This window comes from Amphiura filiformis, chromosome 4, assembly GCF_039555335.1.
Source record: "Amphiura filiformis chromosome 4, Afil_fr2py, whole genome shotgun sequence".
NCBI classification, from domain to species: Eukaryota; Metazoa; Echinodermata; class Ophiuroidea; order Amphilepidida; family Amphiuridae; genus Amphiura; species Amphiura filiformis.
Window position 1 is genome coordinate 25,484,662 of NC_092631.1, and position 19,227 is coordinate 25,503,888.

At 34.8% G+C, this 19,227-nt stretch overlaps 1 protein-coding gene across 1 annotated transcript in view; it reads left to right on the forward strand.

Annotated features, from left to right (window-relative positions):
* The first annotated feature begins 13,144 nt into the window (after positions 1-13,144).
* The window catches only part of LOC140150728 (kinesin-like protein KIF13A), a 302,797-nt gene continuing 296,714 nt past the window's right edge, over positions 13,145-19,227 (forward strand). The window contains exons 1-2 of the mRNA XM_072172826.1: positions 13,145-13,153; positions 17,345-17,402. Coding sequence (XP_072028927.1) covers positions 17,375-17,402 — 28 coding nt within the window. The 5' untranslated portion in view covers positions 13,145-13,153; positions 17,345-17,374. The remainder of the gene's footprint in view (positions 13,154-17,344; positions 17,403-19,227) is intronic.

The window sequence follows — 19,227 nt, forward strand, 5'->3', positions numbered from 1 at the left end:
CATACATGACCGGTTGTAAAGTTAAGAAATAATTAAAAAATCCCGTACATGTACCTTATTCTATTCCTTCATTTTCTCATTGTGATAAGTTCATCTCAACTTGGTGTGACGATCTGAACTGGTAGCACTAGCAGTTATTTTTGCAATCTGTTTTCATTCCGGTTCTTCGCTTAATCTTCGCTCTTCGTGCTTTACTGTAATATTCCCTGCATATCGTGCATGGCTTGGCCATCCCAAAACCAGCACTTTTCCCATTTTTTAATCCACACACTTTATTCAGGAACTTCATTCTTGATTTGATCATGATGTTTCCTTCATGTTATTCTTATTTTATTGAAGATATTTTTCATGTAAAGTAAGTTGACAATGACTGAGTTCGTGCATTGGCCCGATGCATGCCACAGTAATGCATGGACATTGTGTTTACAATCAAACCCGGAAGTAAGTGAGTGTCCCGTGCTGACGCCATCATCGAAAAGCGCCCAATTTGAACGATTTCGCTTTTGTAATTTAGGGGGTGCCAATATCCAATCTTTGCATGGAGATTATGTCTATCCTTGTGCGTTAGGCAAATAAAAAATATTCTTTTCTGCTTCCTGGCATCATAAGCTTTCCATTGATATATAACTTTATTTTCAATGAGGTTCACCTTTAAATGTAACCGATTAATCATTTTGCCAGTAAGGCTGACCTCGGAGACTAAATTGATGCGCGAACATCCGCACCAGTGGAACAGACACTTTGATGTATCTTTATATGGATACAAAAGATGTTTGCAATTTTCAAAAATTAAAAGTGTTATTGATCTGTTTTAAGTTTTCTTTTGACACTTTAAAACTATTTTGTTGTGTTGTTCAAATGTTTTAGGTAGTGATTCAAAGAAATGGAGAAAGAGAGAACGCGAGAGAAAGAATCGGCAGCAAATAATTGCGAAGATGGATTTGAGATAGTTACAGAACTAAAGCTGTTGTAACTCTATTATCACAGTATCTCACAATGCTGTGATGCTTTTTTCCCAATTGAAATATCCTCATGTGATATTACGAGCAAAATGCTTTGCTTCTTCTTTGGTATAGAGTACCGAAGTGTGACGTCATAAAATGTTCTTTTTTGCATTTCAGTATTTTCATTACCATATTTCAGTAGAACATGATGAAAAACATCCACAGTCCACATTTGGTGGGAATCGGATCATGAGGGCCCGAGATATGGCCGCAAGAATACCTAATTAGCCCCATTGAAATCAGTGGAAATTGGCCTGGTTTATAACTGTTTGGAACCAGGCCAATTTACACTGATTTCAATGGGGCTATTTAGGTATTCTTGCCGCCATATCTTGGGCCCTCATGATCCGATTCCCACCAAATTTGACTGTGGATGTTTATCCTCATGCTCCACCGATACATTGTATTCAAAATGCTGAAATGTAAAAAAAGGTTTCTGTGACGTCATCACTTCGGTACTCTATTTAATACCTGACCATGATTTTCCAATTGGCCAATCAGAATCGTGAAAAGTGCTGTATTATCGCAACAATGTTGAACAAAATTCAAGTCTGGGCGATGACCAGAAATCCATTTCATGATGAGCGGAGGGGGAAATCACAAAATTCCCTACATTTCTTGGGGATATATTTGGGGATAAAGTTGGGGACACTAACTCAAGGGATGGGAATCTTCACGATAGTTCACAAGGCGTATTCCCTTAGAACCGTGCTGCTTTAGCAAAAAACCCTGTGCGTGGACAAACCTAATGAGAAAGAGATATCTGTTGATAGGTCAATGCTGAAATAACAATATACTGCAGCAGATGGTGAGAAAGAAAGGGAATCTAATTATACTATAATATTGCTCAACGTGCCTCATTTACACACAAGAAATTTTCACCAAGTAAAAAAATTGTATAACCAAAGCAAACATTGCATGCAACATATTGTAGATACATTGGGATATATCTAACATGGCTCTCCCTGTTTGCAAGACATAACACTTAACCTATGCTACCTTTCTCAATAATGGCAAACAGTGTGTAGCAGTTAAAATACCCCAATTCTCACTATTCCTTTCCATCGTCGATTCAAATGCTGTTTGTTTTGTGTCGGAACGTAGGGGTTGGAGTCTCCGCAAACACGCTTTTACATTTGAAACAAAACACCACGAGGACTGCCTGTGCAACCTTCTTCTCCAAACATACACTTGGCTTATCCTCAGCACTATCCCCAAAGGCTTAGTTCACATAGTACTGTTTGCTTATATGAATGCAAAAATACTCTTACCCCTTTTGTGCATACAAACTCATACCCAGAAAGTCAATACTTCACTGTAAAATGGCAATCACATGAACTTTTTGTATAGAAATGAGTCTGTGAAAAACTGGCAGGGATTGTATTCCAGAGGTGTAGCATGCTAGTAATTGTAGTCATTGAATGTCTGGTTTGTCTTTTGTGAAGTACACCTTTAAGATGCCTTAAGGGTTGGCCAGGGTTGGGATGGTTGGTTAACTAGTCTGTTGGTTAAGGGTGATTAGGTATTCCCTGACCTACATTGGGCTGTTCCAGTTGAAAATCCATACACCCCCTCTGGAAGACATGACCTTAATCTCCCACACAGGGAGTGTGAATTTCAAATGGGGTTATCTGAATGGGTGGCTCCATTTGAAATCTACACCCCTTGCGTGGAAGATTAAGGGTATGTCTTCCACAGGGGGTGTATGGATTTCAGCTAGAATAGCTTATAGACTAGAAACAAAGGTGATAGACAGGAAACTTTTTTTTGAAGTAAGCACAATTATTTTACTTGTGCTAGTTTTTCTTGTCGTTATTGATTAAATGAGATGGACTGGGAAGAGGAAAATAACTTTGGGGTGAAATCATGGGAAAAAGCACAATTAGCTTGTGGTAAGTAGGTCCAGTTTGAATAGTAGTCATTAAATCATGGAAGAAAGAGATAAGAAGGAACCACAACGAACGCATTCACTTTGTCCACTCCCTTTACCGACATTTAGTTGACATTGTTATTCATGAGGATTTACTTTGATCAATGCCCCGCGTTAAATAGGTGATTGGTATTGTATTCCATGTATTTGCATGTCTTCTGGAGCGTGTGTGAAGGATGATTTGAACTAATGACCTTCCGTGCAAGCACCCTATAGGATTTTCTTTAGTGACGTGATCATCGGTCATTGATGGCCTACATCTTTTTCTTCCATTTTGCCCAATTTTTCCGAACTTTGATGACTTTTTTCTCAGAGTTGGCAGTCTTTGGCACTGAAACGAGTTAGCTAGTTACGATTATACACATATAAACTATTAAATTAAACAGGTTTTATGTACGGACTCAACCGAACATTGTGCATTATTTAAGAACATTTTACATCTATTTTTCATCGAAAAAGTCACCAAAATCTTACCTTATTTGCTAAAGATGAAACTCAGCAAAAAAACGGCCGATTTTGATTACCTTTTCGATGTTTTATAAGACATTTTCTACACAACACGATCAAGAAAACAGTTTAACTGAAGATCCCAAAACAAAGCTACTATACATGTTCAGAGCATCAGTGGAATTCCATAATCTTACTTCTGGGTAGCGTTTGTTTGTTCGTGGATGGGTTTGTTATAAATTTTTTCCAGTAATGATTTTGCCAAGCATCGATCGCGGTAAATGGATCATACATGAAAGTAAGTACCATTGATAGCTTTTCTTTTCATGCGTCAATAGATAAAGCGGATTAAAACTTGGCCGATCGAAGTCGTTGTGGTTCCTTCTCATCTCTTTCTTCCATGATTAAATCATGTACACCAAGCACAAAAAGTAGCTACTCAGTTTTTATAAGTTGCATTGTCTTAAGTTGTTCGATAAAACGAAAATCCGAAATGGTTACTGAAATGGGAGGGTGAGCTGGATCAACTTGTCTAGTAGTATACTAAAGCAACAGTGTCTGAAAGTAGTGCTAAGTGAGAGCATTGTGATGTTTGTGACCCTAATGACCTAATAGGACATCTGATGCAAGTCTACATATACCGTAAAACCTCGTCTACAAGCATATATAGGGTTTTGGATGAAAGCTTAATTAATAAGAACCAGACGTAAATATACCAATACAATAGATTGGTCTTACAATAATACTTGTTTGTATATGCTTGGATCTGTAATTTATTTGCTCAAACTCCACAATGGCACCTGGAATAATTTAGCTTTCATCAGACGCACTCTATATGCTTGTAGACGAGGTTTTACGGTATAGTATATAGTAGAGTACAATGACTTTTATGAACTTGTTGTAAAAGGAAATTGCATAATTTATATCTTGCATTTCACCTACGTGTTGAGATAAGGAAGGTCAGTAGTTTGATAGCATTTCATCTGCAGGCCTCAAATAAGGACTTTATAGTAGGCCTTGATTTAGAACCAGTGGTAATTTGGTGTGTATGTATGAGCCTGGGCTGATAACAAACAAAATATAGACAGAGATTCTAGGTCTTTATATAGCCCTAACTGCAAGAGATGGTCTGGAAAGAGAAGTCTTAAAATGTATGTATTGCTTGTTTGACTAGCTCATGGGACCCCCCCCCCCAAGTTGGTAGGATGGAGACAATTAATTAGTTGAAAATTGCTGTCTACTGAAGACAACATTTGCACAGCTCTACTCATACAGTGTAAATTTAAGAAGTCTTACAATGTGTTGCTTGGTTGCCTAGCTCAAGGGGAACCACCTCAAGTTGGTAAGGACGTAATCTTTAGAAATACAATTAATTAATTGAAAATTGCTGTCTACTGAAGATAACATTTACCTAGTCCTACTCATGCAGTGCCAATTTGAGGGGTCTTACAATGTAGGCCTATGTGTTGATTGTTTGCCCAACTCAAGGAGACCCACCCCTTATACTGAAGACAACATTTACACAGTCCTACTCAGGCAGTGCCAATTTGAGGGTCTTACAATATATGTGTGGCTCGTTTGCCTAACTCTAGGGTAACACCCCAAATTGGTAGGGATATAGTTGAAAATTAATTGAAAGTTGCTGTCTACTGAAGATAACATTTACACAGCCCTACGCATACAGTGTCAATTTGAGGGATCTTACAATGTATGATGAACTTGGTTGTTTGTCTAACACAAGGAGAACCATCCCAAGTTTGTCTTAATATATATAATTAATTGAAAATTGCTGTCTTCTGAAGATAACATTTGCACAACCTTACAGTGCCAATTTGCTCAGAATCTAAGAAGTTTGTGCAGTAGCTTATTGCAACATTTACAAGGTTTGTTAAACTATGATACATTGTTGAAATTGTAAATTCGATGAAAGCTGACACTTTTTCAGGCAAAATTGAAGTATTACAATTCAGAATTACGGTTGTAATAGAAACCTTATGTCAAAATTGTTGTGGTGTCTGTTTCAAAAATATCGGATATTTTAGGTATACTTTACCATTCTGCAAGGTCTTTGACCCAAGTCTACTGACTGTGATGACACTCGGTCATGACACAAGGGGCATGGCTGTGCCAGAGTCAATAATAATATGCAGTCAGTCTTTAATATGTATGGAAAAGGAGGAGCTGAAAGGATATTGAATATTTTATTGCTGAATATCCCATTACAAATAAATTAAAGGAGCACATTGGTCTTAAAATTGTGTTGTTTTCAGTAGATAGCACTTCATCGTCATTCAGTAATGTTCATATAAAATTGTGAGAGGCTTTTATAGGATATTTTTGTGAATGCTTCCTTATTCATGAATATCTTTTTCTTATTCTTAGATTTAATTCTTAATGGAAAAATAATAGAGGTTATCCACTTTACTCTTGTGTGACTTCTAACAAAAGGCGCTGATTCCCATAGTATTCCTCATTCAATCCAATTCAGTGCACGACCTTGGAGTTACCTGCATGACTTTGGTGGGGTATTTTGAAACAGTCATGGTTGCACATGCAGGTTCTTCTTTTGAAAGTCCTAAACAAGGTATAGCAGTCGCTGATAAGATATGCAGCTTATAGAACACAGATAACCTCTATTGCTATCTACTGAAGATAGCATAGTTAGCGTAGGGCAACTCTTACAGTGCAACTTTGTTTGGCTTTATTGGTGCCTTGATTTGACTTGTTTAGGTTTGACAACCCTGGATAACAGTAGAAAGCCTCTTCATGAAGCTTATTTGAACACCACGGCAGGCTCGGACAGTGAGGCATGAACACTACTCTTCTTGAAAACTAACTGCAGAAGATGGAATTCTCTCATTGTTAATTTACCCAACTTTAAATGTACTATGGGGAGAGCGGTAAGTCTTGATTTAATCTGCAGATGTTGACAATTCAATTCAGACTTTTTTCCCAAGTTACTATTCCAGTAAGTTTTTCACAGCCTGGAATCAAACCCAGGACTCACACACCAGAAACAAGAACTCTGAGCACTGAGCCATGCTCTCCCAAAAAACTAAGAAATTGCATAAATTGAGACATTGCAAGTAAATATTTTTAATACTATTTACAAGAGTGTCAAACAACTTCACTAGGAAGACTGAGTTATAAACAGGGGACAAATTGTTGCAACAATATCATAAGTTATATCTTAGAGGACATGTATAGCTCTATACATGTATGTGTGGAATTATATTGTAGCCTATACTTGTAATCAAGGCAAATAGTTAAAACAGATGAAGACAGGTACGGAGGTGTCACAAGCATCTGTTAACCTCTGTGGTCAGTGTAACTTACCAACCAACTGCATCTCTAAGTGGTTGTGGTCAGGAAGGTGACCTGATATATTTGGAAAATCAAATTCTTTAAAACTTACGTATAACATAAAATGTCATCCCTTTCAAGCACTCATGCAAAAAGAATATGTAAATGTTTTTTGTAAATGTGACTAATTCCTAATGGAATTACCGACTTTTATACAGCGTGATATTGGAAGTCTACAGTGTTTTTACTAATGATAATCATCATGATCATGTAATATATTGATTTCAAGTGAAAGGCCCTATTTTTCTCATAAACATACTGAAATTAGAAGTTCCAACTCAGTGTATTTCCGAAGATATCATCAAAAAACTGCCCAATTAGTCTCAAATATGGTATACCATATTTGAGACTAATTTGACAGTTTTTTGATGATTTCTTCGGAAATATACCGATTTGGAACGCCAAATTTCAATATGTTTATGAGAAAAATATAAGCTTTCATCTGATACCAAAATCAGCATTTTGATGAGGTAAAGTGGGGGGGATAAGATTGTCAATCAGGTTACCCACCTTTAATGGTTTTACACAGTGGCAAGGCAGACACAAAGTATGTTGAGGTTGATACAGCCCATAAAGATATAGCTTACGATACTTTTACAAGAATTTGTCCCCTGATTCATATGACTTTCCAACATGCTGTTTACTGAAGATGACTCCGGTAGTGAAATATTAGTAACTTAACTAAAAAAATTACATGCAGTTGATAGTGGTTTCTTTATTCATTGCATCTGCTAAATTTAAGATTACCATTTTCATGAATAAGTATGCTTATCTTGTAACAGTATCTTATTACTTTGTAAGTAATCTTTCCTTCAGGAAAGTGTTTGTCTAATGAGGATTAAAAAGTAACAAGATACGGCTATCTATAGCATAATTTGCATTACTTGTACTTAAAGATAGACTCTCTGTTCAAGTTTTTATGTTTTGTAGTGTAAATTTGATCGAAAGTACTAGTGAAGTGAGAGCTTTGTTACTGAAGAATTAATTTTATATATAGAATGCTAATATGATATAATTAACATAGTTGTCAACAACACTTTATTGCAAGAATTGCAAGGTGTAATGCTTTCAGTAACTGTTGAAAGTTGGTTGTATGACTATGCACTTTTAGGCACATTGAGATTTGGAAAAATTATTTCGGTAGGTATCCTGTTGAGTTTGATAAATGATACATTTTTGCACAGTCCCCCTCCAAGAAAGTAAAAAATACAATGTTATTAAATTTCTCTAATGTATAGGCCTAAAAGATTACAAATTGTTAAAGTAAAAGGTGATATACAAAAATGTACTAAATGAATAACAAGAGTGAGGTGTAAGGTATATGGCATCAAAAAGGAAAAAGAAAATTAACTTTTGAAATTGAGGCAATACAATGCAAGACTTTATCATGGTCATGGTGTGGTAGAAGTGGGATAGGTAAACAACAGCAAAAGCAGCAGCAGTAGAAACAAGGAACAACAGATGAAAAAATAGATAAATTGATCATACAATATTATGCCAGTCAAAAAATCATGGTGATATATGTAGCGACATTTGAAATATCATATTAAACCACTCCTGCTCCTACTGGATGACATTATGCTTTGTGACATGAACTCTAACCCAAAGCCTAGCCTGAATCTCATGTTTCTCAAAGTGCCTGGCCCTCGAGCCTAAAAAACAAACATATTGATGATTTTATCAAATACCAAATTTATTAAAGGAGATTTGAGTTGAGCAACAGGTTGTCTTTTATTATGATGTTCCATCCCTCCAGGCAGGTAATAGCAAGAACACATCATGACTGGATTCAAGTCTGGATTCATTGTGATAAATTCTGATAACAGTCTTGTACCTGTTGTTCAACTCTTCTCCACCATTCATTGGGAGGTGTTGTTGATGGTATTGCTAATGCATGGGCCAAGACCTTTAGGTAGAGTGATATAGTTTGATGAAGTAAAGTGAGTTTGGGGAAGTTACTGGGACAATGATGTGCTCTCAACGTTTGTATTAAGCAGCAGCTGGGCTTCTTTACAGTTCACAATTCTCTATACCAGGTCTATCTTTTGATTCCAGAAATTCAGGTTATTCGGTCAAATATTATTTCTTACATGTAGTTGGATAAAGAGAATGAGAGGGAAATTGAGAGAAAGAACATTTGTGCCCGTAAAAATTAGATTGGGTGCAAAGAAATGTGCAATTCTGTATTACAATTAGTTAATTTGAGGATTTTTTGAGGCAAAATTGAATCAAATTTGAAAACAATGATTCGTTTGGCACATCCTATTTCCAGAGAGAGTAAGTACTAATGCTGAATGCTTATTTTTGTCCCAACATGATTTAATATTCACTACATATATAATCTGTCATGAAATTAGAAAGGGGTAAATTATTTTTGTTTATTTTGTTTTGATTTTGCTTTCCTATGTGGAATTCATAGATCAGATGTGTATTTTATGAGGTATCAGCTGCAGATAGCAGGTACCACTTTATTACAGGAACAATTATTGAAAATGCAGGCTTTTAGTGCAGACATGACAGAGAAAATATTATTTATAGATTTATATACCCATAAATTGGGTGAAAATGACATGTTTTTAGAAAGTCTTGTGCTATTTTTGAATTGTCTGTTTTTATCAGAAACCACACATTTGTCATCATTTGCAATCAGCCTAGACAACCAGACAGACGATATCGTCATGGTTACATTTGATAGAAATTTTAGATCGATAGAATTTTGAAAAAATATCTTGCAGATTTTCAAATTTGTTATTGAAAAAAATTGGAAATTGCCACTGGAGTGGACACACAGACGCAGATAATATTTTTATTGCTGTAATTGAGTAATATTTTGATTGACTTGGCAGTATTTTGATAGCCGTAAATATCGACGGAAAAAAAATCAAACTGCAGGTGCAGAATTTGGTTATAAAAATCTCATTTTATAGTAGATATTTGACAGTGTACACAGGGAAAGACAGTATATTTTGTAATTGTTGTTTTCATGTAGCATAGTAGCTTGTTTCTGACATTTATCCTAAATCATTTGATGCTAATTTTAAAGTAGAAAAAGTATTTTAAGGTGGACTTGCAAAATATATTTCAGTTCATTTTTGTGAAAATTCTCATTTCTTTGAAATAGGAGTGTGTCCTGTTGGCAAAATTTTAAACCAAAATCATGTTTCATGTTTTAGTTTTAGGGTTAATCATTTAGTGAAATAACTACATGTGAAACTGGCATGACTGGCTTGTCACATTTATTTTTAGCAAAATATTATTTTGTATTAGGCCAAATAAAAAAATAAACATGTTTCACGTCCCCTCCCGCTTCCTTTTTTGAGGTTTTCTCAAATAATTTTTTTTATTTTTTGAAATTCAGTTATAACTTTTCAAAAAATATGTCTAGGAAGTTGGGATGCTTTCTATAGCCTTGTTAAGATACAAGAAACATTTTAGGAAGGTTTTGTGATCATTAGAGGGGTGTAACTCTCAGAACAACAAATAAAAAGGGCCTCCTCCTTTTTCCAGGCAATATTCTATGTAATGGATTATGCGCTAAAACAGCTCTAAGTATGGGTATTTACACCAATTTTGCGATAAAAAATAGAAAGTAAAAAGCCCCTCTTCCTCCTTTTTTCAAAAACCGGACGTGAAACATGTTTTATTTTTTACTTAGCCTTACCAAAAATTATTCCGTATTTTTCATTCATTTTGCATTGGGTGTGATGAGTGGGAGTGGTTCTGGTATTTAGACAGATGTATAATATGGCAGTATATTTCTGGCAAATTGATGCACAAAAATGTGTGCTCATGTATCATTAACATGTACGATTGATCGATTGTACAGCAACATTAATGATTTGTAGTCTAAAATGTTTCCATCACGTGGAACAAACTTGCATTGTATGACGTTAACAGTGCTCTATAAAATTTTAAATAAAATTGATCTGAAGAAATGGTTCAAGTTCAAGTTCGGTATGGTTAAACACCCCAGGTGGGAAAAATAAACCGGATTTTGGTGTGTGTGCTTTTTGTTATCACTATTTGTAGATTTCTTGTAGATGTGCTTTGAAGGCTATAGGGTCAGTCATTGCTATTGATGATTCTGGCAGTGTGTTCCATTCGGTGACAGCCTTTGGTAGAAATGCAAATTTGTAGGTGTCCCATGATGGTTGTGGTGGTATGAAGGCTTTGCTGTGGTTGTTCCTGGTGAAGCGTGTTACTGGGTGCAGTAGGGTTTAGAACGTGATGGCTAGGTGACCTTCATAAGGCTTTCTGGAACTGGCTGAGACCTGATGGTATTATGTTGTTAAAAATAGGATGCCTTGTGCCATATTGGTATTTGAAACTTATCTAGATTTAATTTACAATTTTGACAGCTTGCGGAGTGTAAATATAATAAAACCGGAAATAAAAATTCCGGTTATTCTACTGATTACTTCAGGAATACATGTATGGCTGTCTACTACTTTTTGGGTTAGTGTGAGTGCATAGGGCTATGATTAGAGTTTAAGTTTAGATTGAGGGCTAAGCCTCATCTGTACATATTTTCATGAAGGATTAGCCTACATGAAGGTAGCACCAAAATTTTCTACCTGCTTGCTATACTTTCACTACAAGTTTGTTAGTCATGTAGATGCCCATTTCGCTGGTCTGGGTAACAAATCATTTCAAAAAGTTCCTTAAACTGCATATTCTCCCCTGTCTTGGATTAGACATCAAAACTTGTCTTTGAGGTCTCTGGCATTCAGGCCAGACATTGGTGGCTTAATCTTCATTATCAAGGTGATCCTTCCATGTTACTTTATAGGCATTACACAATTGAAAACTGAATGAAGACCTGGCACTCCTCACTTGCTATGGATGATAAGGCCTAAGCAACACTAGCAGTAACTGGCTGGGCTTAAGTGTAAAGCTACGGAGAGTGCCGGGGAAGAGTGCTTTCATATAAGGAATAGAGAATAATATTTAAAGATAATATAATAAAGAATAATATTTATGGATAAAATTGGTCATATGCAAGTTTACATCTAAGAAAAATGATCCAGTTTCCGTATACACATTCACATTATACATTACAAAAATATTGAAAAATAATTTAGCTGACAAGTACTGATATTTAGCAATTGCAGTGATGTGCCATATGCTGCTAGTTAGTATTGATGTTATTGTTTATGACTATCATGTGACGGATTGTGACCTTCAATTGCAGAAATTATAGAATAATTGCAGACTGAATTTGAACTTCAGTTCAGAAATTGAAAGAAAATTATATATGATGGAAATTTAATTTGAAATGTTCAGTGCACTGTATGCACCCTATTGTAATAATTATATTACGAATATTTTATTAGAATTGAAGAGACGTATATAATATTGTTAGATCTCTATTTACTTAGAGTAATAGAAATGAAATTTGACTTTATTTGAGCTTCAAATGAAATATAAATCGGATATTTGTTTTGAATGTTCACTGTAGTGTGTGCATATTTTCAGGAATCAGTAATAACAAAAATTATGACTGAAATTGCAATGCAATGTTTTTTACTAAAATATTAGTATTAGGAATTGCATTGGCTTCTACTTGATTATATCTCTCTTTAAAATTAGCCATTAAAAAAAATAGATATATGTATTGGAATCTACACAGTGTAAATATAATTTTCAGTTTTTTCATGTTAATTTGTGTAGTGGAATTGTGTAAATTACATCGCTGATGATTTTTGAAATGGAAATGAATAAATTGTATATATATGGATATTGGTTTTTGAAATATTTATACATATGATAGAGAAGTGTTTTTAACCAAATATGTGCATTTGCATCATATAAATTTTTCATAGTGTTACATTCTGTTGAATTATTGTTGTGGGTAGAGCTAAAATCTATTTTTGATCATTTTGCTCATGTGACAGATGCAACACATGTATAGTGACAAATTTTACACTATATGCGAACATTTTAACATTTTCAGTTTGCCATGATTTTCATATACATGTTTGGGAACCACATGTGGCAAATTCACATTGGATAAACATAGTTGAATTTATCAATGTTAGAATTGAAATATTAACAAATTAATGTATTTTTGGAAAAAAAATATACAGCAATCCATATAAAAATGTCAACATTTACACCTTTAAGGATTTAAAATAAAATCCTAAGGGATTGTGATTAGGGACCAATCAGGTATTAGATCTAAAATTAAATCCTACAAATTTAAAATCAAATTCAAATCTATAAGATTAATTTTAAATCTGAAATTGATTGGTGTAATTACACCCTAAAAATTTACTTTGGTTAAGGAATGTTTGAAGTTCATTTTGTATTTTTAAGTAGATTTTCTGTACTGAATAATTGTTTAATCAACCTTTTCTCTCTCTTTTTCTTTGCATTTTTGCTGGTGTCAACCAATAGGAAACAACCAAAGGTGAGTAATCTGTCATCCCAAGTAAAAATGTCTTATCTATAAATAAAAGGAGTATTTCGTGATCCTAGCATCCTCTTTTTATGACATTTTTAGTAGATATCCACACAAAAGTGTATTCCTAAATTTCAGTTGATTCCGAGTTTGCATTTGTGAGTTATGCATGATTACTTAATGTATTACACTGCTCCATAGACAATGTGTTGTAATTTTGTTCTGGTGTACCAGAACGTAATTCAAATTTCACGATATTTTTGCTTAACAAATTAATCTGCAAAATCTTTGTTGTTGTACATAAACATTATGTAGCCAGAGGTTTCCAGTGGTATAAAAATCTCAACTTTTTTAAAAGAAAAGTGGTGGGACGAGGCTGTGGATCAGGAAATGCCCTTTTAATCGTCATGCCTTCTTACTTTGAAGGCAAGTGTTTTGTAACCTGTTTGCTATCAAAATAGAAAGCAACATCTTCAAGTAAATCGCATAGTAGATATATTAAATATATTTAAACCAAGGTCATAGGTTAAGCTCATCACTTGAAAATCGTAAAATGGCTTCTTCACACGGAAGTTGCACTCGAGGACTGAGGACCACTCACGGATCATTATGGGATTTTGTGAAATCCCCTAAATATCTTGGGGATATATTTGGGGATAAATTGGACAAACTTAGGGATTGGAACCCTCAAGGCAATTCACATGGCAAATTTCCCCAAGTTTTTACTGGAGAACCTTATTGCCTCTGTATGGACATGCGTAGTATGTGATGCAATCATGTGAAAGGAGCCTCAAGCAATATTCAATTTAGATTTTCAGCAACATTAATCTCTATGATAAAATGCTACATTTTATTTCGAAAAAACCAACGCAAAAGGACATGCTGCTACAAGGTTGTAAGAATGTCTTCACTTAAAAATAAAACTTCAAGGAAGACTTCAGAATGTATGTAGTCTTTTTGACAGTTACCATGGTTACTCAAAATTAATGTTTCATACATCCTTGTGGTTATTAAGGTTCTGTACATGATGCCAGTCTTCCAAATTTATTTGTGTATGCAATTTGAAATGAAAGAAAATAGGATTTTATCGCTGTCTTCAGTAGATAGCATCTAACATTGATGTATTCAGTAGATAACATGTAATATTGCTGTCTTCTGTATATGGTATTTAACATTACTGTCTTCAGTAGATAGCATAAACAATGCTGTTTGTATTTTTTTTAAAACATGAATGACAAAACAATTAGTAAAACTCATTCAAATGCACTATCAAGGGAAAGCATGTTGGAATTTACAAATTAAAGTTTAACACAGTGCAACAAGTTAAACTCAATTTACCCTCGCTGAGAAATGGGCGAATCCATGTTATCTTTGATTAACTTTAAAATGATGGATTATGTTTTTAACATTATCAGTAGGCATTTTTTCACATCAAAAATTTATGAAAGAGGAAGACAACAGCAGTACTGAAAAATACCAGGCTTTATTCCACTGTGCGTAAATGAAAGTGGATAATTCCTCAAAATTGAACTAAATATGTGACATTTTGCCCGTATTATGTCACTTTTTATCTTAAAACTTGCAGGGTATGCTATCAAATCTGAGCATTTGTAGGCTTTTTAAATTTGTGGCTTTACAGCATTACATCACTGTCCCTAAATGCATGGTAAAAAGCCTAAAAATGTGGTATATAACATACCACAAATGTTCGATATTTGCCCTTTCGAGCTCCATCGAGGTGCTGCTCCTCAGAGGACGTACTGGCATCTGTGTACAGACCCATAACTGAAACTGAAAAAAAAAAAAGAATCCCACCCCAGGCCTGGAAAAATGTTCATTTCCCAGCATAGAGATATATTTCCCTCCAACTTAGAAGGATTTTCCACCATTTCTTATGTATTTCTTTATCCAGAAAAGCAAAATTTCCCTTCAAATGACTACATTTCCCAGCAAGGAGATTGCCAAATTGCCAATTTTTTCCAGGCCTGCCCACCCCCCAAAAAACCCAACCCAACACATGGAAGCTAAGAACTGTCATTCTAATTATTCATATTAAAAACATGGGTAACCCGCTATTTCTTTTCCTCTGAAGAAAAGCTTTTTCGGATGAAAGGCTATTTCTTGTGTTTAAGGGGGTACTACACCCCTGGCCAATTTTATGTCTATTTTTGCATTTTTCTCAAATATTATAGCACATTGGTGACAAGTAAAATATGTATATTATAGGGGCAAGGACTACAACTACTGTGCTGAAAATTCAGCAACTCAAGGCAAGTAGTTATTGATTTATTGATCAAATATTGGTTTTCCCTCATTTTTTACTGTAACTCCACAACTGTTGTCTGTGCTGAAATAAAATTTACAGTGCAGTAGTTGTAGTCCTTGCCCCTATAACATACATATCTTACTTCTCCCCAATGCGCTATAATTTTAAAGAAAAATGCAAAAATAGGCATAAAATTGGGCAGGGGTGTAGTACCCCCTTAAGCTATTTACTAATGCAACTACATTTGTATTCGATATGTTTACTTAATTGTAAAGAAACAATCCCTCGATTCTCTGTGGAGATTTATAGCGGCAAAATAAATCTGAGCTAAAACTGGGTGACCTGGTTTCAATATTGATGGAAAAACTTTCATTCAATATAATGTGTTTCATTTGGTAATGGTTGTCTTAAATGGGCTATTTCAGTTGAAATCCATACTCCCTATGTGGAAGATTTTAAAATCATTCACAAAGAGTATATTAGTTTTAAATAGAATAGACAATTTGGTAACTTACAGTTGTGTAAGATATAGGTAAACCCCATATATGTAGCGGTAGTGTGAGTTTCAAATTAATTAACCCTAGCCAAATTCAATTTGAAAAAATACTCCCTTCGTGGAAGATATTTCCAAAATCTTCCACAGGGGTAGTGTGCATTTTAAATGGAACAGCCCAATTTAATGTTAAAATGAGTTAAACGGAGGAAAAGATAGAAAGGACCTAGTTTGAGAAGTCAAATGGAAGAAAATATAGAAAGGACCTAGTTTGAGAACCGAGTTAATGTTTAGCATCAAATAATGTTGCTATAGATAACATAGCTTGTAACATGTTGACATAGTAACAAGTTGGTCAACATTAATGAATCAATTTAGCCAAAAAGAGTCCATAGTTGCCAAAATCAAAATTAGTCTTTATGATATTGGTTCTGGAAATATGATCTTTATCATATAGTGTCAAACGTAGCAAAGTACAAAAGAATTTGACTACATTTTTTAACCATGCAATGAATTCACTAACTTGTTCATCATCATACATGTAATAGGTATGTCCACTTGAGGATTGAGAACGCACCAGGGAGGGGCTAAAGCCCTGAAAGCCACCCCTGGACACTGCACTGAATTTACTCATCATCTTTTCTGTTTTGTCATAATTGGCATATTTGAAGAAGCTTAACACTCTCCACATGGGTGTCGACTGCAGACTACCAGTTTCAAATGTTCTCTGAAAATGTCAGAATTGTACATTTTCATGACCGTATTTGGAATCGGCATTAAACATGCATTAAAATGGGTACAAACAAGCCAGTATTGGTTCAGTGGTTCTAGAGATAGCTCTTGATATTTTGAGGAAAAAGTTCAAACCTTAAGGTCTCGGGCTAGCATGCAAAGCATTAATCAAATTTTCAAAGGATATTCACAAAAAAAAGATCCTTTTGAAAAAATGATTTATGAAAATAAACAAGATTTTGTTCCCATCAAGTTCCACATTTCAGCTGATCAAGCATGCCCCATATTAATCATTCAGATTTGAATTTAACTTTTAGTATTACAGCAATGAATAGATGATGAGTGTTTTAATTAAATATTTGCGAGATTAAAATGCGATGCTTTGGGGCATAGAGGGGAAAACAACCTGATTAAAAAGTAAATATAATATATAGATTATTGATAAAAAGATAATTTGATGCATAGACATAGTATCAAGGTTTCAAAAGATATTTTATTTACTTCTTAAACTTAGGAAGATTTAAGTGAAAAAATATTAATAACAATGTCACCAAGGACTGCTCACTGATTAAGACAGTATTCAGAATTGTTAATTTGTTCATTATTTACCAAAATTGTACTTCTTTTGTTGGATATCATTATGTCATGTAGAGAGATATCTTTATTCAAATAATGTTTTTTTTTCCATTTTTGTCTTTCCTCTTTACAGTCATTTGCATTTGATCACTGTTTTTATTCCATGGATGAGAAAAGTTCCAAATTTGCCGGTAAGTAGCGTGTCACATTCGATTCATTCCATTTTCAATTAGCTCTATGTAGACAAATGCTAGACTGGTAAATGATACCGATTTCAACACTTTGTCTGCAATTTGCGTGAAGCTTGTAACATTGTAACATTTTTGTCAACTTACAGTTGAGTTACAGACAGTCAAGTCACTTGTTTTCTTGACAAGTTAAGTTGTATTTTAATTTGATCACGATGTGTTTAAGTAAGGCACACCAAAGGTTCATTACATTTTCCTAGGTTTTATTACTTCTGCAAGCAACGTCAGTACCATATATTTTTCAGGAGGTCGAAAGGGGAGACAACGAATATCAGTGGGGATGGTGCATAAATGTGGACATTTGCTTTATTTCTTTTTAAATTGGACAATTTTTGCCCTGAAGTGGAATATTTCCCATGAATTTATGTTCAGGAAGGTGGGGTGGTGGGAGGAGCGTTAGAGGCTTAGATATGATGGAGGGTAGGGTTAGGGGGAAATTCCTCGAAACGGTTGAGAACCAACCTGTCACAGGACCCAATATAGTCCTTTGCAGAAATGTTGATATTACTTGTGTGAGTTTTACTGTGATTGGCATGAGTCAATTTTGATTGTCCTATTCTAGTTCAAATCTATATACAACCTATGAACAACACAACCTCAACATCTCACACAGGGGGTGTAGATTTCAAACGGACTCTCCCATTCAGGTAACCCATTTGAAATTCACGCTCCCTGTGTGAAAGATTAAGGTCATGTCTTAGAAAGGGGTGTGTGGATTTCAACTGGAATGACTCTTTTTTTCATTCAAGTTAGGAAACTTGCTCCCTCAATAATGAAAAGATAAACTTTCTTCCGGAAATAAGACAAAATTAAGAAAAAGTTATCAGCCGATTGTCAAAGTTGATTTCAGGAGTCATGACTCAACTACAAATCTGACCATCGGTTTAATCAACTACACACAAATCTTGACAAATTGGTAAAATCACAACGTTGACAACGTTATCAACAAGTTGTCAAAAACAGATGAGATTGATTCTAATCTAGGCTCTCTCAGACTATTCCGAGATTGAATTAAAAGAAGTAAACAAGTAAATTAATTCCAAGTCAAGTCATGGTCATTAGCCAATGTTGGCATTTCTTTTAGTATTCCAAATAGCCTGTAAACATAAAATGTGCATATTCAAAGCTGGAACCGGCCGACGACGACGTAATGCTTCCGGACCCAAACTGTTAATGGTCTTGTGGCATTTAGTGGGCAACGTAATGCAAAAAGGGTGGTGTGAACCCTAATACATGAAGGAGGTTACACACATGAGGATTTGTGAATGTAGATTGATTTAAATGGGTTATTCAGTTAAAATCCACACTACCCCTGTGGAAGATTTTGGAAATATCTTCCACAGAGGGAGTATAATTTTAAATGGAATCAACACATTAGCAGCTCCATTTGAAATTCATTCTCCCTCAGGAGAAGATTCAGGTTGAATCTTTATTAGAACTGCCTAATGTGCTTATTCCATTTGAAATTTCTACTCCCTCTTAATGGCAGATATTTCCAAAATCTTCCACAGGGGTATTGTGGATTTTATATGGAACAGCGTAATATGTGTATATTTGAATCCTCTGCAATAGACATGGTTAGTTTTTCGTACATGGACGCCAATGTGTGACATTATGATGATATGCTCCAACATTTTTAGGTGTTACACATTTATTTTCATTAGAATTGCTTGTTAGACTGAATTACCGTAATACTAAGTGTTGCAAAAGTTAACTAAATAATTTGATTTCATCTCATGAAATTGGCATTGTCAAATGTGCCCTGCTT